The sequence below is a fragment of the Falco biarmicus genome, chromosome 12 (genome assembly GCF_023638135.1).
Source record: "Falco biarmicus isolate bFalBia1 chromosome 12, bFalBia1.pri, whole genome shotgun sequence".
Lineage (NCBI taxonomy): Eukaryota > Metazoa > Chordata > Aves > Falconiformes > Falconidae > Falco > Falco biarmicus.
Window position 1 is genome coordinate 9,572,745 of NC_079299.1, and position 27,862 is coordinate 9,600,606.

Below are 27,862 nucleotides of genomic sequence, written 5' to 3' on the forward strand. Positions count from 1 at the left end.
CTTTCTTTCCCCTTTCTTTCCCTTTCTTTTCCTTTCTTTCCCTTTCTTTTCCTTCTTCCCTTTCCTTTTCTTTTCCTTTCTTTCCCTTTCTTTTCCTTTCTTTCCCTTTCTTTTCCTTTCTTTCCCTTTCTTTCCCTTTCTTCCCTTTCTTTTCCTTTCCCTTTCTTTCCCTTTCTATCCCTTCTTTCCCTGCTGTAAATCTAATTGCTCTCCATCTAATGCTGAAACGTAACAAAAATGTAGTTTAACTGTCACATTCAGAAGTAGCTCGTAGTTTTACTGGGCACAGGAGGAAAGAACAGGCATGTATGGAAATGTTGGAAAAATGTCTGATTAACTCATGACAGGCAGTGAAAATGACTAAGGTGACTAAGACTGCTCTGCTAATTTTCTGAGTCACTGAGTAGATGCTATTTTTTCTTATTTGTCAACTTCTCCTCTTAATAGGGATATATAAATACTGTTTGCTACTGTAAAACCTTTCCCAGGAAGGAAAAAGTTGGATTTAAATCCATTGCAGTTTCACCTGCAAGTTGGGCTGCAATGATGACCAAGAGTTTGATGAACTTGCACTGATTTTCAGATCTGTTGCCAGTCCCACTGTCAGGCAAGTTTTGTATGCGTTACTGATTTACTTCGGGTGTTTAGCACAAACTGTAGAGAAGGCGTCTAGTTAATTTCTTTGGGAGTTTGGGCTTCTCTCTACAAGCTCTATACTAGTAATATGTGTAGGATCCTGTTCTTGAAAGGTAGCCTTGGAATCTTATGCCCGGTTTTCCTTCTGGACTGTAAAATGGTGTGCTACCTTTCTTCGGAGCTCAGAATAGGAGGCTGTGTTACAGAAGAAACTTAGTTATTTTACTTTAAAAGCCAGCTCTTCCCCTATAGGAAGACTGCAGCTTTATGCAGGAGGGCAGCATGTATGTTAGCCCATCCAGAGAAAGGGGTGTATGCTTCAAAACACCCCCTGAGTCCTGTAATTTATTAATGACAGGTATGAGAAATAATATTCCTCCCATAGCCTCCCTCCTCAGCGGCTCAGTTAACACTGCCAGCAAAGGAAGGAAGTTCCCACACCTTCACCTTCACCTGCTGCAGAGAAAGGAGTACGCAGGTAAGCAGTCCTGTGTGCCAGGTAAATAAATAGTCACAGGAACACGTGATTTTTGATACCCTCAGTGCCTGCTCCCTATTCCTGTTATCATATATAAATATATATATATAGTCTGCTTTATTCATAATTTCTGAGCCTGTTCCTGTTAACTTTCCTCCTGCTAGTAAAAATCTTTGTCTCAAAAAATAAAGCGGCATGGATCTGCCTGAATAGCAAAGCACAGTGTCCTATATGATGTAGCTCAGGTTTTGGGAGCAGGATAATTGCAGTGGTGTGAGACTTCTTTTACAATAATTAGTCTTGCTGAGAACCAGGGTATAAAAGCCTGTGCGGAGCACGGTACTAATGCAGTTACACCATTTCCAGTATTTGTGTGCCCCTGCATAGCCCTGCAGATCAGAGCAGCACTGCCCACAGCGATGGTCAAGGAATGATTTCATCTGCAGCCCTGTGCCAGGACTATGATACAGAATACGTGGGATTCATTCTAACGAAAACAGTGGCACTCATCTTCCATACTAAACTGGGAGGCCTTTGAGATGATTAAGAATCATTTTACAAAGGAGAGGTTTCTGTTTCCCGTGTGTGGAGCCAAAGCCTGTTCTTGTGCCATATTACTACATGGCACTTGCCCATCCAGGAGCAACTCCTTCAGCTGCGTGCACTTGCAGATGTTGGGATTTCCATTTCAAAGTACAAACAATTCTAATAATAAGAAGGCTGTTCCCCACTGGGAATACGGGTTGCATGAGCTTCTTGACTTTTCTTTTTCATCTTTTGATCGTATATGGTAACACCTTTAGATCTCTCTATCACTTTTTTTTTGTCAGCATCACAGTGGACAAAATGGTCAGTAGAAGTTAAAGTGGAAAGCGTCCTTAGGGAGATAAAGGTTCTCTTCCACTGCCTGCTATGTGGTTGACTCTGCTGCTCTTTTCTGCTGGGGGTTTGTCTGCTGGGACGCTTCGTTGCTTAACATAAATTTACTTATCTGTTATATAAATAAGGGATCGTCTTGGCCCATTAAGTAAATCTATTGATGGAGGGAAAAGGGATTTTCTAGAGTGCCTGTGTGCCTTTCTGAGACATGGAGTTTCAAAACTATCTGATAAGGTAATAACCTTCAGCTGGTTTTCTGCAATGACGTTTATCAGTGAGCCCTAAAAGCATTGATACTGTCAGGCATTATAGCTGAAGAGAACTGCAGTGTTCTTGAACTACCCACTAGCCAAAGGAACGGCATCTCCAAACTCAGCTGGTGAATTCCCATGTACTGTCATACGTGACTGACTTTTTCCTTTCTCTTTGGAATGTCCGACTGGTACCAGGACCGTGGCTCCTGCTGGTACCGCTCTCAGGTGCTGCCTGGATTTGCTGGTGCCCTCAGAATGTCTGCTCCTGTATTGTATAGTGAGGATAATCCTTTGTTTAATTTTTTTTAACATTTTGTAAGGAAAATAGGGGTCTCATTCAGGTCTTTCCATTTTTGCATGATTGTACAGTTGAACAACGTGTACATGTGTTAATTAAACATCCTTTCTTATCACTGTTTTGGTAAGTGTCCTGTAAATTTAATCACTACGACACCTCTGTACACATTACAATCCTTTTAAAGATCTAGAGAAAAATCCTGGTGATTATTCAAAGCACTAAATCACACAGAATTACAGTAGTTATTAGAGGCAATTAAAACCTGTGATAAGAAGCTTTATCATGCATTTTTGGGGAGGCTTAGTCTTTATCGGAGATGACTGTAAATAGAAGTTAACAGTAAAAAACTTGATAACAGTTTATTTTACAGTACATCAATAATCAGTTACTGTAATTACAGTATAATTACATAATTATTGCATAGTGGGTAACTACAATATATTAATTTTCTTGGTTTTCTGTTATCACTACTACCTGCAAGACCTGAGTGAACAAGGGGCCTTATTCTACACCCACTTACCCAGGGTTTACACAGACATGCCCACACAACACGCGCACACACACACACACATATTTACATTATATATGTGTTTTGACTGACTTCAGAGGAGATGAACCTATTTACAGGAGGAGGACCAGGCAGTGTGACGTAATAAAGTAGGTATGATCTCTTCCACATGTACATTTGTCCTGGACTCAGGACTATAAAAGAAGAGAATCGGATTTAGTTGCGGTTATATTTAGCTATCCAATTTATTTTTTTCCCCCCATCTCTTTTCGGCACTGGGAAAGTTGTGGTATTCTTAATGACTTAGATAAACCTCTCAGTTACAGACCTACTCAGTGTGTGGGTGTTTATATTATATCTGTAGATTATTTATCACTGTACATCTGCATCTGAATACAGATTAGATTAAGTCACTGTTAATTGTACTTGGGGCTGTGTGTGCATGTCTGTGTTTACCGTATTTCCGGTACTAACCTGAAATGTTCAGTCATTTTGGGGTGTAGGCTAGTGAAAATAACCTATTATGTATGACGACTTCTAGTTTAATGCTGTTTACGATGTTAAAGGTTCCAGTTAATTAAGAATAGTTGTGAAGCTTGCAGAAGAAATGTTCGTGTTGAAATGACAAGATTTTCTTGATAACAAGTGCTGAAGCATTAATACAAAAATACAGCCCGTGAGCAGTATGGAGTGATTTCTGCCTCCTCACGGCTTTGGTAGGAGCTCAGCTATACCTCTAAGCGCAGATGTAGGCAGCACACCCAAATAAGCTGCAGAGAGCTTGGGGAAAGTCCAAAGGAAAGGCAATGAGGGTGATAAGAGTGCAAGGGAATGTGACCTGTCAGGAAGTACTGATGATACTGGGAGTGCTTGGCCTGAAAAAGAGATGGTCTGAGGGAAGCATGGCCATGGGCTGTAAGAATACAAAAGACTGGTGGAAACGACGGTAATTTATTCTTCATCTCCGTGGCAAGAAATGGGAGAGTATGGGAAGTATTTTGTTTAACAGAAACACAGAAAATTCAAATTAGGTATAGGAATGGCCTTCTAAGGTGGGACAAAACAAAACACCAGAAAAAAGGCAACTCGGGATGTTGTGGCATTTCTTTTGTTGGAAATTTTCAGAAACAGGCATAGATGGTCCCTGCCTGGAGACACAGAGGAGGACAAAAGGCATCAAGACATCATAACACTCCTAGCCCCATTTTCTGTGACTTGATGACAATCTGTTTAAGATTCATGGCTGTGAGAAGGTGGCATGTTCCCAGTTTGCTTACCAGTGGGTCAAAAGAAAAACAGATGGATTGCTCATCTGGAATAAACATTTCTGTCCAGTAAAAGGCCTTGGAAAGAATCAGCACCCAAAGGGGTTTGGTACATTACCGAAACTTTGTTTCTATCAAGATTTGAAGGCAGATGCTACCCTGGCTGAAGCTGGTGGCAAAACTTCCCTGGCAGTAGTGGAACCAATGCCAATTTATTCCGTAAAATCCCTGTGTTTTTCCTCATCATTTTGAACTAGTGATTGCACATGCCAGGCATCGTTTAGCTGTTTAATCATAAATTATACAGTGAGAATAATTGATTTCCAAAAGTAGTGACCCTACTCTTAACTTTATTGTTGTAACTACCATGCAGTTTCAGGATCTAAAGTCTAGTAGCAAGTGTGAATGTACACTTAACATGCTCTAATTTCCTTTTCCTCTTCCTTTTGACTGAGTAAAATGTCAGGTAATATATTTGCTGTCCAATACTTGTTGATGAGGGGACTCTTTGTTTAATTTTCAGGTGAAATAACTCAGATTTTTTTCTTTCTTTCTTGTGGGAACAACTCTCATTGAGATACCAGTATAACTTTTATAACACTTCCTATTTTTTTCTAGAAGAAATTTTGGTTTTGTTTGTATAGTAGCTGACATTTGTAGTAAACAATAAAAGGCAATGATCCAGCTGGAGAACAATTTGCTTAATACACCAAAAACTCTTCCTGCACAAGATGACGGTACTGGATTTTTAGGCTGGCTTTGTTCAAATCAGTACAGAGAGGTAGTTTTTGTTTCCCTTGGTTTTTGAACATGTGACTGATGAATAACTGCTGTATTTACAACTTTCTAACTGCACTACGAGAGGACCTGCTCTTGGGCACAGGGAAAGGATGTTGCATTAAGTGATAGTCCTAAACCTGCAGATGCTTTCCCTCTGGGAAATGCTTCGAACTGAGTTTTTTTGAAAAACATAACTCCCTCTTAGGTACAGGTGATGCTCGTGGCCCCTTTTCTGCCTAGTCTGTTATCAAATGATGTGCAGACTGTCAGACTGATGAGTCACACGGAAGCGCTGCACTATCGGGACAGAAAGGTTCAAATCTTAAGGACTAATTTGGAGATTGTTGGTTCCTTTGCAAGTATTTAGCAGGAAAGATGAGCCGAAAGATGCTGAGGTTGCTGTTTATGGCTGAGGCCACTTTCATGCAGTCCGCTGAGTGTATTTACAGTGCTCATTATACTGCTGTGGGGTTTGGTCTCCATTTCAGACAGAAAGGGGTCCCAGTGGTTATCTGAACACAATGAAAGAAGGACTTTCTAAATTTCTTTTTAGACTCCTGGTGTTTCTAATGCTAAGGATTTTAAGGATATGGTTTTCTAAAAAATTGTTTTATTTTAGGAAACATTCTTTTTACAGAGGCACATTAGAGGGGAGATGGTAGGATTATTTAAGGGAGGGGAATTAATTGTGTCACTTCTATGGGCATTAGGCAAATTGCCTCACTTGGAGTTAAGAGGCAGCATGGGAGTATTTAAGTGTAGGGTACCTGCAATCCACTTTATGATAGTCTTAGCTTACGACCTTATATCATTTTATTTCTCTATTAAAGCAAGACATTCCACACTGAGACTGCGATTGTGCACGGTGTGGTAGTTAGCACCTCGTGTCCTGAAGACTACATGGCATACTGTGATAAAACAGTGAAGGAAATGGTGAGAAGTTTGTATGATCCAAGAAATAAAAGGTGATATCTGATAGGTGGTAGGATGGAAGATACGTAAATGAGATAGAAAAATGTCTAACTCAGAATTATGTTCTATGTGCTTTACCCATAAACTTATTTGTACAACAGATGCCACAATAAAGAGAATAACTTAAAAAATGGTTATGGGCCACCCAGAAATACTAGACCAAATCCCTGACTCCAGAGGTAGTAAAGACCTTACAGGTCAGTCCAGTGATGGTGCTTAGCATTTATCGCTAGTGCTACTTTGGCATTTCACAGAGGAGCGCTCGGGTATCGAGGAACAGACTGTGCTGACTCGGAGTGCCCTCCTGCCTTGGGGAGAAGGGAGAGTGACGGATAAAAGATACTGCTTCTGAGTTTTATTTTACCATGAAACATGTTCTCATAGGAGGAACAAGAGGATGCCTTTGGACACTAGCAGTACTGAATTGTTTTCTACATGGGAGTAAATACTGACCTTGCTGATGAGTGCTGGCTTTAGCCTGACAACAGGGATATTGCTGATTAGGGACTCAGGCCGAGGTAGTTTATGGCTCCTAGATAGGTTTTGGTGCACGTTACGTGGTCCAGTCCTTTGTGGAGAGAGAACCTAGGCTGTGAGTAGAGATGCAGCCCTAAAGTTTTGTGTATCTTCAAGTCAGAAATTAAAAAAACATATCAAGATTAGACAGTTGCAGGGTTGGGGAGCATCCAGATTCTCAAGATTACTGTTCATAACAGATAAATAAATTCTTCTCCAGCTTTTAGGTATATAGATGCTTCCTTTGACTCCAGCCAATTTTGTGGAATTTTGTGGAATGGCTATTTCAAGTACAGGTGTTTTTGAGTGTGAACAAAGCTATCATTGGTATTGTATTGCAAACCAAGCACAGGCTCTTGAACAGACAATTTTGTTACTTTTAACAGTAAAGATGTTGTATATTCATGCAACAGACAGACCTTATATTTTCTCTACATGGAATGGTACAGTAGCACTTTTTCCTCAGTAAGTTCTCCTTCACAATAATTTAGAGCTTCACTTAAATGGTGTAACAGGAGACCCAAGATGATGAAGAGGTTCAGATCACCAAGGCTTTGGATATTTTAGGCCACACAGTGCAGTGAGATTCACCAGTCTAACATGCGCCTTTGGAAAGGTGTTACTGTCCCACTTCATGTAAATGGGCAACGTTGAGTTGTCTGCTTGGGTGATAAGCCTTTAATTGTCAAACTTACGAATGATCTGTGTGACCAAAGGTATGTATAAAAGGAGGAGGAGGAGAGTGAAAAGCTCTTTATGAAAAGCTGCGAAGTCCGATGCAAGTAACAGTCAACATTTTACAACAAACAGGAATGAACTGGGTGGTGTGTCCATGCACGTTAACCGAACTGATAAAAGGCAAAGACCAAGGAGACTGGCAAAGCCCAGGGCAGCATCAGAAGCCTCCAAAGGGAGAGCCAGACTCCCTCAGGCCAGCGGCAGGCAAGTCAGCCAAGCCAGAGCGGCCCAGCAGAGCTCACCGGTGTGTGCGTCCCCCTCTGTAGGGCCGCTAAGGCAGGGAGCTGGAGAGGGTGTTAAACCACTTGGCCGTGCTTTGTGGAGAGTGGTGTCCCATGTTTATCTTTGGAGGAAGCTCAAAAGAGAACTGCCAGCTTTTTGGTGATTACAGCCCTGAATGGGACTCCGAGGTGTCAGTAGGCTCAATGTGGTTTAGCACTACAAGGCAGAGCCTGGGCAACAGAATTTCTGAATGTATGATTTGGCTGCTAATGTATGCAATGGATTACTTTGTCTAAGTTTGCCATTTTTATGGTTTGCCATTGCCTTTGAATTGAGCCTGTGTCATGTGAGACACTGAGATCCTCTGCTGAGAAAATGCCCTTCCAATCTACTGGGCACTTCACTAGATGAAGCAGTTACCTGCTACTTCTGCATTTAGTATTTTCCCTGATGTTAAGTAAATAAACACACCAAAGGATTTCCCAGAAAGGTTGGAAAAGCAATTTTAGAAATGTTTCCAGCAGAATCACTGGAAAAGCAGAATATTTGTTACTATGGGAATTACATTTCCATTCCTGAATTCTTGTCATAAAGTTTTTTTTCAGTAGAAATTCTTGCTGTCTATTCACATTTGATTTTAGGATTTTTGTAACTATATGGGAGATCATACCCATGTTGAGAGTTATTTCATCTCCTCTGTTTCATTTCCCCACCTGTAAAACAGAAATAATGGTACTAGCTCTTGGTGTACAGTGCTCTGAGTTCATTAATAATAGTGTTGAAAACTTGGGTGCTGTAATGCTTGCAACTCAAAAGTCTCACTTTTAAACACTGAAATGATAGTTGTGAGGCTTTATTTTTTCTTTTTGATCTGGTTAGTTCAGTAGGAATAGCCTAAACTAGGCATAATTACCACAGAAGGTAATAACTTCAGTTATTTATTTTTATATATATATATACACATATAAACTACATTTAACCTGTTGACTGAGAAGTGGGTGAAAATTTATGCCAAATATCAAATCCTAAAGCATCAGGCAAACTTTTAAAATGGTTCCTGCCACTCTCTGCATGCCAAGCATATCTCAGCTGCTCTTAGAGCTGCAGTAACAGTGGGATGGATTTCCAATGCATGGGATTTCCAGGAGGAGCCTCCCTTTTGTGGGACAACTGATGCGTAACAACGGGTGCCCGTAGTTTGGCACAACTGCAAGGCCAGTCTTGGTCTTGTCCGTGGAGCTGCATGGATGGCTGTGCAGAGCAGGAACTGGCCACACAGATACTGTGACCTGTGTCCAATTTGTGGCTGCTAAGTTAATACACACACATTTTATGGGTGCAAACTGTAGCTGGAAGAACAGGAGAGTGTCTAAGCACAACCTGCAATGTGTGCAAATAAATAGCAAAAAAAAACCCCAAAAACAAACAAAAAAAAAAAGGAACATGGGTTGGCATAACTGAGATATCCCTATGTGTGATTAAAAATGTATACCTTCATTTGTTTTTCCTCATGCAGCCAAAACATAGTAAAAGAAATACACCTGCTCAGGCACTCGGAGTTTCTTCCAGGAAGGTCAGCTCCCAGAAATGAAATGGAAAAATAAATTGGGTAAGAGTGATGACTGAGAAAAACAGTGAACTTTATAACAAAAAGCCAAGAGTCAGATCTGAACAGACAGGTTTTGTTGCAGCACAGGATCCACTGAGCAGTAAGTTGTTATCACAGCAGAGGACACCACCTAAATACGTAGACAGATTAAAAAAAGGTTTCATTTTCTTCTCTCAGCAGTAGCTGCTGTGTGGTTTCTGTTATGACTTTTTTACAGCCATTGTTTACACAAGAATCACGTTATTCTCCCACTGCTGACGTAGCTGATGATGCAAATACGCCCGCTCAAGGCCTGTTCCTCGGAGAGGCCGAGCAGGCAGGGCGCTCTGAGCTTCTCGTGTTGGTCGGCAGCTCTTGATGCCAGGATTTTGGCACCGGCCGCCTTCGTGTCTGAGCTCTGTCACGGGAAATGAGATTTGGTACTCAAGGAAACAGGACCTCATTTGAGAACTGCGGTGTGGGGTAACTCTCCCTTTCCCTTAAGCAAAACATTGCATATGGTCCCTTCTGAAAAGAAGTATGCTTCGCTGAGGGATAGTCAGGAGGCTGTCTGGCAGGGTGCAGAATATAGAAACAAATTAACCCTATCCCTGCATTTAGCAGCAATATTAATATTTTCCCAGGCAGCCCTTACAATGTATGTCTGTTTGGTTTTTTTTAAGTGACATTAAACTATCTTCAAGGTAGATCGCTTCCAAAATCCCTTCCAGACAGAGAAGAGGGATCATCTGAAAGAAGCCAGCGACAGGAGGACGGGCTGAATGCGCGCTGCCTGCGAACAATGAGCGCTGCTCCGAGTAAGACATCAGGGAAGGACTTTACGCAGGAAAATAATGAAAGCACTGACAGGGTGAGACCACATGCGGAAAAGGGAAAGCTTATTTCCTTAAGAGGTGCGATCATGCTTTATTAAAGGAGCATTGTAAGGAAACAAATAAGACTTTTTAAAATGACTTCTTGCAGAAGCAATGGAAAATGAATTTCTCACAGGAAAGGAATCCTAACTGAAGTACTTTCATGATATAAAACCATTTCAGTGTTGCGCTCGCAGCCTGTAAGGAGGAGAGAAAGAAAGTGAAACTAACCAGGAATGGCCCAAATAGCTTCACTGTGTAGGCTAAGAGAAATAAGAGATTAAAAAAAAAATTAATTAACAGTGCATTAGGTAACTTTACAAGTGTTTACTGTAACATGGAAAATACTTGTTCTTGTAGGTGTGAATGCAACCTTTATTTTTTCTTCAGTTTTAACCTGCCTTACTTCTCATGGCAGCGCTTTGATCTGTTTTCAGCAAGAGGAGACAGCCCACCAAGACCCTGGTTTTTTTACACATGTAGCTGAAGATTTTGGCGGATCTAAGTGTAAAGCCAGTGGAGCAGAATGTACACTATAGCTCTGCATTTCATTTCTAACAGTTAATTATTTGCTGGTTCTGAGCAAAGGTTCTGTATTCAGTTTTGTGCCAAACACGGTTAGCGTTAAACCCATACCATGCATTAAGCCTCTGGGCTAAGGGATGCAGATTTGCTACTTAGATGTTTTGTCTCTCTCCCAGCTGCTTTGTTCTGGCTGTCTACTCTGCAGCTGTTATCCCAGTGATCTGAATAATCTTCCTTCCAGTGGTCTTAAGCATCCCTGTTTTCATCAGGAAACGCGTGTTTTCATCAGGAAACGCCAGTTCGTTCCGTCCCACAGGCAGGTAGTGGCAAAGAACGCTGGGAGGGAGATGTGAGCTGGGACAGAATATTGGGGAAGGCTCAACAAGGCAGTTGCGTAGTACTTGTGCAAGAAGGAGAGGAAAAGTCCTGACCCGGTGCTGAGTTTCAGCCCACGTGTTGTCTTCTGAGAGACAGTGGGGTGGGCGAGAACGTGCCCAGCAGCACATGGCGTGGAGGCACTCTCTCCGGCGCATGTCTGCATGCCGCATGTAGCCGCAGGGAAGCAGACTGTGCTAGCAGCTTCTCACAGCTATGGCCATCCACTAGGTAACCAGTTAGTGACTGTCGGGGTTTACCAGTGGGGTAGGTATAGATCGAATGACTCTGGTTTTCCATTTGTGTAGTTGTGACTCCACTGGCTGTTGATGTATTTTTGATGTGGAGTGGCAGAGGTGGAGGTATGTGAGAGCCAGCATATAAACCGGTATAAACTGGATCACATTGGGGTCTCTTGTGTTGTCTCAGTGCCCAGGGACAACAGGACGTAATGCCCATTAGCAACATGGGAAGATAAGTGTGTAGTTCTCACTTTGGAAGAAAATACTTTCGTTAGTGTCCATGTGCCAGCTGCATTGACTCAGAACACTGTAAGGAGCTCCATTAAGTTCTATTGGGTCCATAATCTGCACATTAAGAAAAATTTACATGATAGATGGAGCTGTTAAAGTCTAATTGGGTAATCAAAAATTAGTTAATGTGCCAAAATATGTATTTAGCTGATAAACTCTAATGGTTCCAAAGGGTTCTAGTATTAATAGAAGGCATGCTTGCACATTAAGGAGTTGAGAGTAAGATATTGCTCTTCTAACACTCGTTTCAAATAAGGATCCCAAAGCACTTGACAGATATTAAATCACTTATTGATTTGATTTTTCCAAAATATGTCCATCCAAGGCTCTGGGGGAATATATGTTAACAATAATGTCAAATTTGCACGTAAGTAATAAATTGTAATTTCGCCCCACTTCCCAAGTCTATCAAGTGCAATAATCACTTCTACCCTCAAACCCAGTTAAAATCTCTCTAGGCTGGGTCTTCTTCAATTGAACCATATTATGTCCCCGTGATATACTGCATCCACTTGAGTGATAAATAAGCTGAATCCCAGTGAAATGAACTGGTTTGGAAAGGGTTGGAGGTAAAGTGAGTGGCAGAGTCAGTAAAAGAACTGTGGCATTGCTGGTTAGGTTTCCTTTATCCTGCAGAGCAGCCAGCACAGCATTTGTGTATTCACAGAGCCAGAAGGATGTTTTGGCATTCTGCAAATAGCTTCCTTACCTATTCGTTCAAATTTCATTCTTTTTTTAATGGAGGAAATGAATAAGAATTTTAAAATAACTCTTCTGCTTAATAGTTTCAAAATGTCCTAATGTATTATTAATAGCACGCCACTCCCACATCATAATAGCATGTGGTTCTGTGTTTGTACAGCATCTAGTGTAACAGGGACCTCATCCAAGAGACTTTTGTAGGCTCTTCTACAGTTCAAACAGATAATGGTAGCTTTATTTTAAGATGGAAAAAGGTTATCCGTGTTTTATAGAGGAAATGGAGGCAGAAAGGTAAAACCTGTCACAGAAGTAGAACTAGACTCCAGGCTCAGGTGTTGTTTTGCTACTCTTACTACTGGACTACACCACAGAGGCATTCCTAAACTTGTGTCTGTTAAAAACAATTTGTGCTTTGATTCATATATCATGTGCTTTTATTTCTCTATTAGATTTATAACAATAACTATCCTGAGTGTATTTGACCTATTGGGCTCCAAAAAAGCCTCTGGACATCTAAAAGTGCCAGACAAATGGCCAAAGTCCCTTCTGTTTGACTAGGCACGACTTTGAGGAGGGAGAGAACATCTCCAAGAAAACTCAAACTTAGGGTAGCCTAATCCTGTCTCCATACCATGTAAATATTTAAAGACAAAATGCAACAGCCACATTGTTGAATTTCCTACTTTGGATGACTGTCACATTTTTAATGATAGTTGAAGAGTTTTGTATTTTATTTATGTGGTGTCATTTGTTTGCTGGGAAATATGAATTGAATGCTTTCCTTGCCTCTGAATTTGAAAATGTATTTTCCCCGATATCATTAGTTGAAGGATGTTAGACAACTGCATGTTTTCTCTTCCACATAAATAAATAAATAAGCCAAGTGTCATGATTGTTTGCTGTCTAATATACATAGATCCAAACATATACTGAAATGCTGTTTGAAACAGATGAGTCAGTGCGACATTTTCTGACATCTACCCAGAAAGAGAGGAAAAAACCCTCACCTCATAGAGAGGGGAAAAAGCCAGAAACAGTCACTTGGCTTTTTGGGAAAGCTCTGGCCTGTGAAAGAAGGGGTGGGGGTGGGGGGGAAAGTGGGTAATAATAATGAATTCATCAAGCTGAAAATGCACAGGCCAATGGAGCGCTTAGATTTCAATAGAAGGCAAATGGAAAGAGAGCCCCCATTACTGTTGAGATACAGCGACATGGCTCCACTAATCGCTTGGTCATGCTTGGTAGACAGTAAGTCATCACGGGCCATGACATGGTGAGAACAGGTGCCAGGGTTTGTTGTAAGAAAAAATTGTTTATTTAACATCTGCAGTCAAGATCATCCCCCTCCTTTGCCTTGCATCCCAGTGCCGAAATCCATCTGTCTCTGCAGGGGAAGAGTTCCCCCGGCAGCACAGTCAGGCTCCTGCAGTGCAGCAGACCTGGGCGGCTGATAAGGGAATGGTTTTGGTAGGGTGTGACTGAGGTGGTGACAGGCTGACCTGGCCTGCAGTGGCAATTGGGTGTGTGCTGGTCGGGAGAGACAGCGCTGTTGTGGTGTTGGTGGAATGAGCTGGTTAGTCTGGGTGTATTTGTGCACCGGGAGGAGGAGGGTGGGAGTGCTTACTAGTTCTAGCACAGGTAGCGTGAGCATGGAAACGAGCAAGGTGGTAGATCAGAAGTGAAGTAAATTGCTGGATGTTTGTCCTCTGCTTCAGACATTGTTGTGTAATGTATTATCGACCCCTTTAGTAGAGCTTCCTGTCCTTCCACAAGTATTCCACACAAGTATTGTCATACTAGGTTAGCAGCTAGGTATATTGTAGATAATAAGAATCCTGTATTTAATACCCATCAGGTTTTACGCTCGATGGGTCTTAAAATACTTGTCACCTTATAGGTGTACACACTGAAATATCTAAGAGGCTCCTAGGGTGTTTGGGTCATGAATTAATTTTTGTAAATAAGGGATTCAAATAGCATTTCTTCTAGTTTTTGAACAGCTTGTCTCACCGAATTTGTCACTCTTTAAACAAATATTATAGTACTTACTAGCTTCAAAATTAATAAAATTGTCGACATTGCTTTTATGTGAGATATGCTCCCTCTCTTTAGAAAAACCACCACCTACCCACCCAACCAACAGACCCTAACAAACTAAAATCTCCTAGGCTTTTTCTTGGAAAACTGACCATTTCTATTGGACCAAAAGGAAAGGAGCTGAACTGAGTGATGCTGGGCTGGGAAAATAATGGTCTGTGGGAACTTGCTATCATAACATTAGGGAAGTCTCCTCAGAGCCTAGTCTTTCAAGGTAGGTAAGCTTTGTTGCAGTTGTACTCATTGATTAATGCAGTGGATGGGAGCTTGGAAGAGCTGGGCTCTATTCTTGGCTCCTGCCACAGACTTCCTATGTGCTGATGAACAAGTCTTTTAGACCAACACTTTTTTTTTTGTGAGAATTTCCTTGCATTTTAAATCTGTGGGGAATTAAATGGAACGGACACTTAGATTTGCTTTCCCACCTCTTTCAGTAACAGATGAAATGGAAAAGGTATAGAAACATGTTTAAAAGATCAAATCAATGCACTTATTTTGTAACCAGAAACTAAGGGAACAGGCTGTTGTTTTTTTCAAAAATGCACATCTGCTTTTTTCCCCCAACCTCCCTTTGAGATAAATCAAAATCAGTCTTTGAAAGATTAATTGAGGACTCCATATCTCACAGAAATGTAGCCAATGACTTAAAAAAAAAAAAAAAAGGCGTAGTGTTGACTAATAAAACTGTCTAGCTATACAAACCTCTAAAATCAAGAAATTGCCTGTCCACATGTTTTTTCTGCCAGATATCTTAATTAGCTCCACAAATAACACTGCCTACTTTCACTTTCCCATCTATTAATTAGTCCCATACTACTGTGAAGTGAGCACTAAGAAAATAGCCATTCTTTGTTCCTTGTGTTATAATATGGACATTACCTTCATTCTGACCTGAGGAGAAAGGAAGACTCTATGCTCTTTATGAGAGCATGGCTATCTTGTAAGGCTTCTGCATTAATTTACAGATTTGCATTGTTTCTGTATAAGAAAGAATTTAATGTCCTGAACACACACACACACGCACGCGCGCGCACACGCACACACACACACACACACACACACATGTACATATTCACACAAAATTAGTAAATCTAGAATACTGAACTGTGATCTGCTCTAGGGTGTTCCTCTACGATTAAACTAATATTAGGGAAAGAAAGAGACTAGGAGACCAGAAGCTAATTAAAAAAAAAAATCTTATGCACTGAAGGCAGAAATAGAGCACTGAGAATTTTTTTTTGTTTTCTTCCTTTCTCTGGTCAAAAAGGAGAAAAAATATTGGAACAAAGAAACACTAAATTGAACTCTGCCTACTCTGTATGAAAACCATCCAAAATTCCTTGAGTTAAAAATGAGTCTGGGTAGCTAACAGTCACCTACAAAATTACCATTGCTCCTCCAGTCCTTATTCAGATGAGATAAGTTCTTTTTCTGATAAGGCATGTGTGTGAGCTTAACTGAACTCATAATTAACAGACTTATAACATCTACAGTCCCAAGTACCTTAAAATGTTAATATCTTGAGGGTGCTCACCTGTGAAAGTAGAGGTTTTCAAAGGGTATCACTCATGCTTGGGAGCCGAGTGGCAAGAGTAACAAATGTTGTTTGGGTATTTTCTAGTCAGGTGATGACTGTCTAACCTAGTATCAAAATTTCTGTTGTTAGTGGCTTTGGTTTTATTGCAAACCATCTCCCAGATTGTGGGGATTAGGCTGGAACTAATGGACTTTCCTACTGCCGAAGTGTTTTTTACCACCAGGAGACTGCAGGCCACCTTCTTGTGAGAGGCAGTCTGCGTTCAGAATGAAGCAGGTTGGAGGGCCTGGAAAAATAGGGATTTATGGCACGGCATCAAAGTGCAGGTAGGTAACTGTGGCAATACCCACCCTCCAGAAAAACGTGATCCTGCATAGTCCCGAGTTTCCACAAGTCTAACATTATGACGTCAGTTCAGCATCTCTCCAGTGAATAAAATTTCAGTCAGAGGATCTATCTATTGTTGCATCTTGATGAGGAAAAAGTGATTGAGTTTAGGCCAGGCATAGCTAATTTATCTTAATATAGACGAAACTTGTGTACCCATCTTCAAGCTTAGATCATGTTTCCCATCGTGATATCTGAGAGTCTTTATCATAAGAACTTCCAGTTCCTCACTCAAAAAGGAATAATTAGAGAATTGAGGATGCCAGTTTTATCTGATTAAAAAAAAGTATATACCCTCTTCCCCCTTAGTTTGGCAAGCTTATTCTATGTATCACCAAAGTTTGGTAAAAAGATAGGTCATTCAAAGAAGACCGTGTGGTATAGTGTGAAGGTTGTTCTTTCAGGTTCATAAAGTGATCTGATTTCATTTTGAGTTCCCAATTGATGTTTGTTTTTATTTAAAATGTCTGTAAGGGTAACTGTTCAGAATGTACTATCCAAGATAATAGCATTAACTGGCATGGCTGCAAAATCAATAATAGTAACAAAAATATACCTCTACTGATTAAGAGTGACATAAAATAAATTTCTTAACTAAAATGGATGTAGTCAACAGTTTAAACACGTGTCTTAAATACTGTAATGCAGTTCATAGTTCTTATTTTAACTTTTAGGTACTTTTTTAAAAAGAACCTTTGAAAATGTGTATTGCATTTCTCTCCTTCTAAAAAGACAAGCAAAACTAAGCTAGGAAGTATTTCACTTCCTCTAAACAGAGCTCCTACCCACAAAAATAAGCCTGATAACAAAACTGTAGTGGACTGCACCTAAAGAAAATAATTGAAAATGGTAATTCGGAAGCCATAGACTAGCTTTGAAGGACAGGTCTTTGTCATCAGGCTTCATGAGAAACAGCAGAGCAGAAATAAAAATAGATCATTGACCAAAAATATCCTTTTCCAGCTGGGTCATTTAAAGAACTGTCTATTTTTTTCAGTCATGCATACAGCTGATTCCAAAACTACCCCAAAAAGTTGCCTAACTCTAAGGTCAAATACTCAAGAGGGTTTTGTTGTTGTTTGCTCATTTTGGATTTTTTTGAGAGCAAGGGTCGTTACAGGGATGAAGAAAAGTGATTTGCAAAAAGTCTGCAATGGAGTCTTTGAGTCAGGTATGCAAGCCTATGTTCATCAAGCTGTGACCAGCACCAGGGCCTGTGCATCCCAGTCATGTCACTTCCAAACCCAATAGAATCCTACTGCAGCTTATTTGAGGTCTTCTCTGCACTGGCTCATGGGTTTTGATCTTGGCACAGAAATCCAGATGTGTGGGCCACATATGCATTAACGTACCAAAGCTGATTATTAGTCCTTCACATAAGAAACCTAAAGGCTTTTGGGAACTGAATGGGAACACTCTGGACACCCAGCATAGTGTCATCATGAAGACACAGATCAACAGTATGACAAGTTAATTTTTACCTAATTTTGAGGGAAAAGTTAAGATGCTTAGCCATTAATTTAGAGATCTTCAAGCTGTATGAAATTTGCTTTTTGGAGATACTGCAGTTGAGGTCAGATTCTTTTATTTTCTATTTAGCTGTGGGGATAAGCCAGTTAAAAAGTACCTTTTCCCCGTGGGTAGACATGGCACCAAGGAGGTGATTTTCTCTGTGCAAGGGCAGCAAGTTGGCTGGAGGCTGGCAGGAAGGCTCCTAGGGCACTGTGCGGGCACGTGCGGGATTTCCTAAAAAAAGACTGAGGAGCAGAAGGATGAGCGGCATGCTCAGTGGCAGACTTGCAAGAGGGGTTTGCCAGCCACCCCTTGAATGTAAGTGGAGAAGAAAAGGGGGCTGTAGGAGAGGATTCCCCATGGATGTGCATGCTGCACATGCTGGTGTGCAGCTCCGAGCAAGGCACCGCGTGCACTTGCTGCAGCTCTGCAGAGCTTTGCTCCGTTCCATGAAAGCCCTACAAGAGCTTGAGGTCTGAACTAACTGGTTTAAAGTTATCTGCTGTGGTGTAACTGCTGCTGTGGCATTCGTAGAAGTCTCACCCATTGAGATAGATCTTCAAATTCTATACACAGTTCTTGCTGAAGTGGGGGCCATCAGTTCATGCCAGCTACTTATTTTTGCTGCCAGCTAAAATGAAAGTTTGGCAAAGCTTTACTTGCGTCCCCTTCATGCAGTGGCATTTCATGGAGAGACACATCCAGGAGACTACTATAGATGCTTCAGACACTGCGTAAATGTTTATTCATCCTAGCTCTTTATTTAATACGTAAGCACAGCTTGAAGCACAGATATGAAATAAAACTAAGTATTGACAAGAGACACAAAAATATGAAGATTCTGGTTCAGGACTATCAGAGATAATGATACCTAAACACCTTAACCTCAAACTCATTAGTCTCACATATTTCAATCAATATGGATTCTCTCAGAAATCAATTTTCAGCAGCAAATATGATTGTTAAATAATTCACAAGTTACAGGCCTTCGGGCAAGAAGAGGTTAGAGAAGCAGAAGGAAAGTGGTGATCTTGACCTGAGATGTGATTTCAATTAAAAGAGGAGAGCATCTGTAAAACATAGTTTTATGTTCAAGGTGTCAAACTGTTTAAAGAAAAGAGGATTATAAATGTAAATTACAGTATTAAGCAGTATAGTATTTAAAGCACATTCTTATTTTTCATACATTAGCAGAAAGAATCTATTCAATTGATCAGCAAGGAATGTGTCATTTTAAAAATCCGAGCCAGTACTACTGGCATAATTTCTTTATTTACTTTTGCTTTTTCTCTCTCTCTGTATTACACAGGTAATTTATTATGAAGTGGCAGTAAAAGGCAGAAGTGGTACAAAACTTCAGGAGATTCTCTCAAATACTTTGAATATTTCTGACCAAAGGCATTAGAATTTTCGCCTACTGTTAACTTTATATTCTCAGGTCTACTTGGTTCCATACCTGTGTGTTCATATTTGCTATTAGGTGAATGACAGTTCTTAGCAGAAACATTATTTTAGGGTTAGAAAGGTCAAGCTGGGGGAAGTCTTATGAGGTGGGATGGTACTAGCACTCCAGTACTTTTCTCGGGCCTTATCATGCCTACTGCAGCGTGTGGAAAGATTTGTATTGATCTACTGAATCTTGGATCTGGCTCTAATTACGCTTGTGTAAATTTGGAATTACATCACTGAAGTTAATGGTATAATAACTGTATTAGCTTAATGCAAATATTCATATTCAGACCCTGGATTCTTTGGATTTGTAGTTTTGTTGTGATGTCCATGATGCAAGTTGTAGTTTTAACACGATTTAAAAACCATAATTTAATTAAAAATATTTACTAACCCAATTATTTCTATACCAGACATCTCTTTGAAGTAATTATAATGATACATTTTAATCTGATGTTATCTGTATTCTGCCAGGGATTTTTCAATAGGCATAATTTGGATAAATATCAAGCACTCCAAATGCATTTGAATTCAGCCCAGGTCAATAATGGTATTACCGTCTGAAGGCCCTCGATAGGTTTGGTCAGGTGAGCTGGTGAGCTTAGTCTGCTTTCAGCAGCACTGAGATGCTCTGGTGTCAGATGCCAGTGTAACAATTCAAGCAGATGGAAGAATTGCAGTGAAAAGGTACCTTTAGTGAGGCACAGCTGAGGCTTTGTGTAAAGACCTAACGACACTCCTAGTCTTTGATCTGAGCTAACTCGGTTGGTTTGGGGTTACCATGCATATAGCAAAACTTGAGTCTCACCCACATTTTTAGTTTCTTTCCAAAGCACCCCATCCTTCATGACTGGCTGGCAGCCTTTCACCTGCACAAAGTTTCAGCTTCATAAAAGTAGAAAAAACAGAAAGAAAAAAAATAGAAATCCCAACAAAAAAACCTGTCCCTCCAGACCTTAGAAATACTGTACAAGTTCGCCATCCCTAAGATTGTTCAGAACATGAAAAAAACCAACCAAACCGCAACATTTAAAATACTTCAGCTATCTCTGAAACTACTTAAAAACTTTCTCTGTTAGAAAATGTATGAAAGAGTAAAGGAACTCTGGTCTTCTCAGCTGTGGATAATGAGTGAATTGTGATCAGAAGCGAAAGGCAGCATCTGGCTGCTGGTGAGAAGAGGGATAACACGAAGGAAGATCATGGCGATAGTTTTGTTGTGTAGTGAGGGGAGAGAGGATTTGATCCCCTTTTCTGTTTCAGCTTGCTGTAAAAATAGAAAATTTGTATCTGTGAATAGGGCCATGGTCTGAACCCATGTCCCCAGAAAGTAAAAGGGGGCAAGGGAGAGTGTTTATGTTTACTGCTATGGAATTAGTCAATCGTGTGAAAAGTTACTTCAGTCAAGAATGGGCTAAAGTAAGTGAAATAGTTATAACACATGCTTATGTTACTCTTCTAAATCTAGTTTTGTGTTGAATGAACTTTGTTTTTAAAAATATATTTTGAAATGTGATTAGTGGTGAACGTCAGTGAAATTTATTGTACTATTAAAATCCTATTGGGTCTATGTTTATGAAATGTATTTTCCTGTATTTGAGGTTTAGGGAGGCTTGATAATGAGGCTGTGAAGATTCATGGCCCCTTTTCTGCAGCTTAATTTAGGCTCTATATCAAATATGTAAAAGAACATTATATCTTCCTGCAGCCTGTGTGTGTGATACATTTTTATATTATTTCCCTGCCAATGTTATTTCTTTTACAAATGCAGAGCTTGAAAATGGTGACGAACTGACAAGCTTAGCTTTCTGTTATTTTTCTAGGCTAGAAAGAGTAAATCTGAAAGGTGCTGTGGTCATAAGTTTTAGGAAGGTCAGACATCTGTCCGTGGCCACGTGTTCACCAAAGATCGCGTTATGCTTGATTTAAAGTAATAATGGACAGCCAGCAGAGAAGTTTGTGAGGAGATGTTTCAGAGCCCGCTGTCTCTGCTGCTGGCTGAGAACTTCCACCTTCCAGGGTAGGACACCTGAAGATAAACGTTCCTGTTGGAAAGTGGCATGGTGTCCCCAGCCGTATGCCAGTGTCCTGGCAATGAGCTTTAGCTGTAGAGGTATAGCTGAGGGATGCTCTCATCCTTAGCTGTAACGAACTTCAGAGAATGGTGATTACAGTGGAAAGATGTTATTTTGATTATCATAGAGATGGTCTGATCTCCTCGATTCTGCTGGTGATCAGTCCTGCCATCCATCAGTGCAGCAAGGCAGGGGTATGGTAGGAATAGTCCCTGGGTGGTTTTGGTCTGTTACTCCAACACAGTATATCTCTTCCAGAGATGGTTATAGTGTGTGACTTAGGGAAGTCACTACCTCTTCCATGATTTAGGAAGACGTTTAATTCCTGTTCTCCTTGTACTGTGGGTTATTTCCCTCTCAATGCTCAAATCCTCAAGATCCAGACTCACCAAGAGCAGTACGTAGGTGTCTCTGGCATAATTGCTCTCAGTTCTTCAAATACCCTTTTTACTAACTCAGTCAGATGGCTGTCTCCAACCATAAGCAGGAGGAAGGGTTCTGAAGGATGGAGATATAGAAAGAATAAGGTAAGATGTTCCCATTTGTACATGTACAAGTATGAGAGAAGGGCATTGCTTCCCGCGTATGTCGGTGTAATTGAAATAAGAACCCTGCTCCAGCAGTCTGTATGGAAGCTGATAAATATCAGTTTTGTTACCTCACTGAAAACCAAAATATCACAAATTGATCTCCTCTTGCTTACGCTGATATAAACCCCGAGTAATCCCACTGAAGGCTGGGGAATGACATATGTAAAATTCCTGTTCTCTGATCAAGCCCCAAAGTCTTTGGAAGCCAAAGCTTTCATTTGCCGGCGTCTTTCAGACTGGTAGGTGTGGTTAGGGAATGAAACCATCAGTTCCAGCTTTGAGATCTCGATGAGCAGGGCATCCCTGGTTTGAATTGTTCTGAGGAGTGTCTTTGAATCCTACCTCTGCTATGTTTGAGTCATTGTTTAGCCAGAAAAAACCAAATCTTTAGGGCCAGGCTTTCCTTTCAGCTGTGTCCTGGGATGTCAAGAGAACAAAGCTCTGTTAATTGTTCCTCATTCAAGATGCGTAGCATGGCATTATAATACTCAAACAATATTCATTAGGCAAAACAATTGCAATAATTATCTTATAAAAAGTCAGGCAGGATAATTTCTTTTAAAATGAGGATAATCTCCAGAGAAGATTCTGCTCCGGTTTTGTTTTTGTTTGTTTATTTTTGGCTGAATGCTTTTAAATAGAAATTACTGAGGTGTCAATGACCTCTGGGTTCAATTGAATTAAGACATTTAAATGAAGTTTAAGCAATATTGGTATCTGCTGGGAGGTAGAAAATTGTGTCTGTGAAACACTGCAAAAATGCCACCTATATACATTTTTGTTTTGAAGCCGTGGCTAAAAATTGGGTAGTAGAGGGGGTTTAGGCATTTCAGTAAGGTCCTTGAAATCTGGAAAACCTAATCTCATCCTTAACCATCCTCAGGATGTTCTGGGGTTTGATGCTTTGAGACATGACTGTATTTTGTGTGTCTATGGGGACTCATACAGGGCATGAAAAATAGCAATAGCATTCCTTCTCTTGAATTTTCTTTTGCTTCTCAGCTCCCATGTTATTCCCGAGTATTAGCAAGATCCTGGACCTGGGTGATATTATGCATGATCAGCACAGAAGAAGGACATGCCAGTAGCAAAGTATGTAAAAAATCAAGTAGACATTTTTACTGGACACCATGATTATAATCCATCAAAAGTTAGGAGTATTTCTAAGCAAGCCAGGATTCTCCTTCTTTGGATTCAGTACTGTAGTTTCCAGAAGACACCAATAGAACTGTGAGATTAATTCAATACTAGGATGCAGCTGCATTGATCTTTCTGATGTCATTGCCCTAAATTATTATAGGATACAACTGAAAAACAGGTCTAGAATACATATGAGCAAGGACATGATCCAGGAGTATTTCTTCTCATTCTGATAACGAGTTAGCAGACCAAATCTTTGCTTTGAGAAATCCAACTGTATTTCAGTTTTCATAAGGCTCTTACTTTTTTTAATTTCAAATCTGAAGGGGAGGGGGGAGTGCAGCAAGAAGATTGATCACTGACTGAGAAGAGAAGGCTGGAAGCTGATCGTATACTCTCTTATTCAAATTCATGAATAATTTTCACTTGTACGAATTGCCCATTGAAGTCCATAGCACTTCTTATGTGAGACAGGATCACTCATGCAAATAAAGGTTTACGGGATGAGGATCTAGGATGTGTTATTACAGGGTCATTTCCTGATACAGTCTTGGCTTTTTTTACTTCTTACCCACTAATTTTATAGGTTCTACTCTTCTGCCAGAAGAGATTGTTACATCATTAGTAATGGAGCTTATTATTGCTTTTAATATTTGAATTATATCTGAAAAAGCTGGAAGTGTATTCATTTCCTTAGGAGAGCATTAAAATTAAAAGATGCTAGACTCTTTGAGTTGTACTCTGTATCATTTTAAAATAATTTTGGCATTTTTTTCCCCTCTGGCAACTGAAGCCTTTAACCTTATGGGACCCTGATTTATGATGACACCACAGTCTTTTCAAAGGCAACATTATTATGTCATCAGTACTGAAATGGTACAGTCAGAAATAAGCAGAAACTAATTAAGGGACAAAATTATTACAGTACAGCAGACTTGACTTAGAGACCAAGGGCCACATCCTGATTGTTTTACTTGAACAAATAGTCCTGTTGCATCTCATTCAGATGTGCAGCACTAGCACAAACCTAGAAAAAAGCTCACATGAAGTCACCATTGTAACTGAGATTAGAATCTGAGGCAGAATTATGCATGTATATGTAGAGGGAGGAAGAGACTGTCCAAAATATTCATTTAATTTAAATATGTATAGGAAGTGAATGAAAGTGTTGGGCCAAATCCTGCTCTCATTTACATTAATGCAGCCCCGCGAAGTCTGTTGAGGGTAGAATTTGATCTGACATTAGCACAAACTAACTTTTACATTTGCCAGTTTCTTATTTGCACACAGCATGTGGCCGGCCAGAAATATAAATAAATCAAATCTGTTTCTAGGAAGAATCCAGCAATCCTTTGAAACTTTCCTTCTTTGCATTACAAGAAAAGAAGGAGTAGAAAAAAGGGGAGAGGATGGAGGGTTACATAAATGAGAGCAGGTGCGGTCGTGCAGAAGTAACTATTCAGCATATGTAAGTGCAGTTGGAAAATCATTGTCTTGCAGAGAATACTTGAAATTGGTCCCTAATGGCCTTGGTTTTTGTCATATGGTCTTGATTATCAGGCTAAAATTGCATTGCCGATGCCTTTAGTGTGAACGAGATGGATGAATAATTATTACGTGCACTGAATACCTTTCTGCAAGGAGGAACCAGGACATCCCCTGGTCACCGCAGCTACCTTTTCACCTTGCTGTCAAGAAAACTGCAAGTGGCCAATTCATCACTTCCTTATTGTTCTTAAAAATATATGTTTATAATAATAAACGCTCATAACCTGCACTAAGAATGGGCAATGCAAAACCTCAGTGTTGTGAGGAATATCTGTGAGACCTAGTTATTTCTGGGACTGAGAGGGCACAAACCCTAAGTGCCTTATCCAGTTTCTAAGGACCTTGCTTTATCTTTATTAAGGAGCAAAATGAGTTTCTAGTAAATAACATAAGCACATATGAGGTACCCCAGATTAGTTTTGGCTTCTGTTCAGAAACGAATTACCATCTTTTTCCCTTTTTTAGCAGTTAAAAAAGGGCTGGCATGCTGCCTTACTTCCCTTTGCCTACCTTTGTCTCCATTACTGGTTACTATTACAATAACAGAAGTAGCAGTAATGAAGTTAACAAAAATCTTATTGCTAGCACTAAGAATAAATCTCTGTAGTATGGAAAAGATTGCTCCGCCCCCCACCGGCCCCTCCACAGAAAGGAGAATTTGATGGTAAGGTTCAGAACCACACCACGGTCCATGACCACACTGCTTGTTCGTCACCTGAGTATTTATTTGCATTAAATCATGGCTGGGTGTGACTGCTGCTTATTCTCTGTGCAATCCTTTGCAATACTGGCAATTAGTTATAGGATCCACCGGTTCCTAAATGATGCAGGTTGAGCTTCATCGTAGCCGCAAATAGAGCACAACAGCCTGTGTTTCCTCCTGGCGTGTGATCAGAAGGATTGCGTGTGTGTAGGGTACAAGTGTTTCAGGACAAGATTTCCAGTGTCTGCAGGTTTTTCTAATTAATTGCTCGATGCCATTTGCCATTAAAACCCTAATGAAGTGCCTAAAACCAGTTTTGATTAAGTAATCAGACAATCACCCCAACTATTCAAGTCTACTGATTATCTCTTACCAGTTGTTTTAGCAGTGACTGCCTGTTATGGACCAAAAAAATATGTATGTGTATATAGCCTTAAATTTGAAGAAGACAAAGAATAAGGTGATTAAAAAATCACATTTAAGAGAATGGGGTTTAACCATGTCTTAATATTTTTCATCAAATTCTTCAAATACTCTTCTTGCATGAGTAAATTAATCATGGCACAGTGCTTCCCTTGAACTTCTGTATTCTTTTTATACCTATTTTACAGATGGCTACATTCAAGTGCAATGTATTTCTACACTCCAAACAAAACACGTAGCTAGGTCAGGTTAAATATGATCCTGTGATCTGGGTGATGACTGGTCAAAGTAACAACCGGAGTTAAACCTGAAGAGAACCCTGAAGTAAAGTACAAGCTGCTGCTAGTCTCAATTCTCAGTTTTCTCTGGTTAGCTGTCCCAGGTTTCCTAGCCCAAGGAAAGGCAGCTTGCTTTTCCCCTGGAGTACCAGAAGTACCTGAGGAAAAGCCAAGTGACCTGCCTAAAGCAAGTGCCAGAGCAGGATGTGAGGATTTGGACTTCACTTCACTCAAGCTCTTCTGTAACCCATGAGCGCGCTTGCAGCAAAATTTGGGTAGCAGCCTGGCCCTGCTTGTCTCTTTAAAACCAATTTGATAGGCATCACTCAAGTGCAACCAAACCATTGACTAAGCAGATCACCTGAGGGAAGATCTGGTGGTGGAAACTAAAAGTTCTGAATTTTCTCTGAGAGTAGTCCGTATACCTAGGTAGGATTCAAGTGACCTGAATCTCCCCAATAGCGCCTCGTTCATTCCTGTTGATACTGATTTGCATTGGAGGCAGCCTCTGGCTTTTTTGAAGTACTGGTTTAAAAGGCTTAATGTGTTCAAGTAGCGGACATCAGTCTTACTCTGGGACTGTGATGGACTCTTTTGTAATTGGACTTTTTTGGATCTCACAAAGGTCTCAGACGCCTTCTGTATCATGCAGTGGTGCAAAAGGTCGTGCATTTCGTACCTTTCTCCACTGCAATCACAGAGCTGCTGCAGGGTGTTGCCAAAGTTCACAGCTGTGAGGATGCCAAGAATTACTGCCTATCCATGCGTGTTGCTTCCTGAGGAACGGCCTTTGGTAAATTCACACTGTGTGTCTTGGTAAAAATTAATGGAGACATCTTGCTATGGATAAAATTCTAACCATAGACATCAGGGATATTGTTATGTGAAAGGATGCTATTGATATTAAGAAGAAAAAAACCCAAAAAACCCCAAAAACCTAGAGGCTAAAATTTGGTAGTTTATCATGTCCTAGGGTTTTCTTTTAACTTTCTTTTCTAATTGAAAAAGCTAAATTGATTGAAGCATTTGAGCGCTGATTTAGCTTTTAAAAAAAGAAGCAAAAGCTAAAAATGGCTCAGCGAAGCAACTGAAATGCTATCACAAGCTAGTGAGATCGATAAGCTAGGAAAAAAAAAAGGAAGAAGAAAAGTTTTTGAGTGACAGTGTAAAAATGGGAAATTTAAATACATCTATACCGTTGCATTTTGCTCTGTTATGTATTGCATAAAATACACCTTGGCAGTGTGTTTCCAGCAATCTAGAAGGTGATTTATTAGTAACACTGAATTTGTGTTTATGTTCCAAATTGTAAACTACATTTATAGCAATATTTCTGTATTAAGGTATTAATGCTAGAAGTGCTACCTAAGCTTAACTTTACCAGTATAACTCAAAATGTAGTTTATAGCGCTATAAATAGTAACATTGATATTGACACTTAGAGCAGCATCTAACTCCCTGGAAAGCTGTTTCTGTTGCTAAATGAAAATGCACAGAACTGACGGTGTATTTATACATACTAGGGAGTACAAATAATACTTCATAGTTCTCATTTTTGAGGTTCCCTTGTCCTAAAGAGTATTTAAATATTTAGTGGTGTTGCCAAATATTCCAAATTAAAAACCAACGTTTGCACATATTATTAGACACATGTTATTATTATTTATAATAAGGGTAACCTCATGCATAAAACTATTAAAGAACAGGCATAATGCCTGTTATCTGTTGTTGGGGACTGATTATTCACAATGGGTTTTGACTTTCTTCCTTGCCTGTTTTTTTGGAGTCTTCTGAATTTTCACTAGAGGTCTTTCTACATCTCTGAAACATCTGGGAGTTACAACTGGCACTGTTGACTTCCCCAAACCCTCCTTTAACTGAAAGGTCTGTGATAGGGGGCCACTTAACAGCTCATCTTCCCTCCTGCAATACACATGGCAAGCTGTTGTATGCATACCTTTCTCTATATTGTTTAAAGA

At 40.1% G+C, this 27,862-nt stretch overlaps 1 protein-coding gene across 20 annotated transcripts in view; it reads left to right on the forward strand.

The window, feature by feature from the left end:
• The window catches only part of ESRRG (estrogen related receptor gamma), a 408,522-nt gene that overhangs the window by 73,223 nt on the left and 307,437 nt on the right, over positions 1 to 27,862 (forward strand). Inside the window, exon 1 of one of the 20 annotated variants that reach the window (XM_056357246.1) lies at positions 16,084 to 16,104. The exons of 18 other annotated variants lie outside the window; for them this stretch is intronic. Coding sequence is in view for 1 of the 2 variants with exons in the window: in XM_056357250.1 (XP_056213225.1) it covers positions 22,870 to 22,883 (14 nt within the window). In the remaining variant the exon portion in view is untranslated. Of the gene's footprint in view, positions 1 to 16,083; positions 16,105 to 22,863; positions 22,884 to 27,862 lie in introns of those variants that run through there. One more of the 20 variants, XM_056357250.1, reaches the window with a different exon arrangement.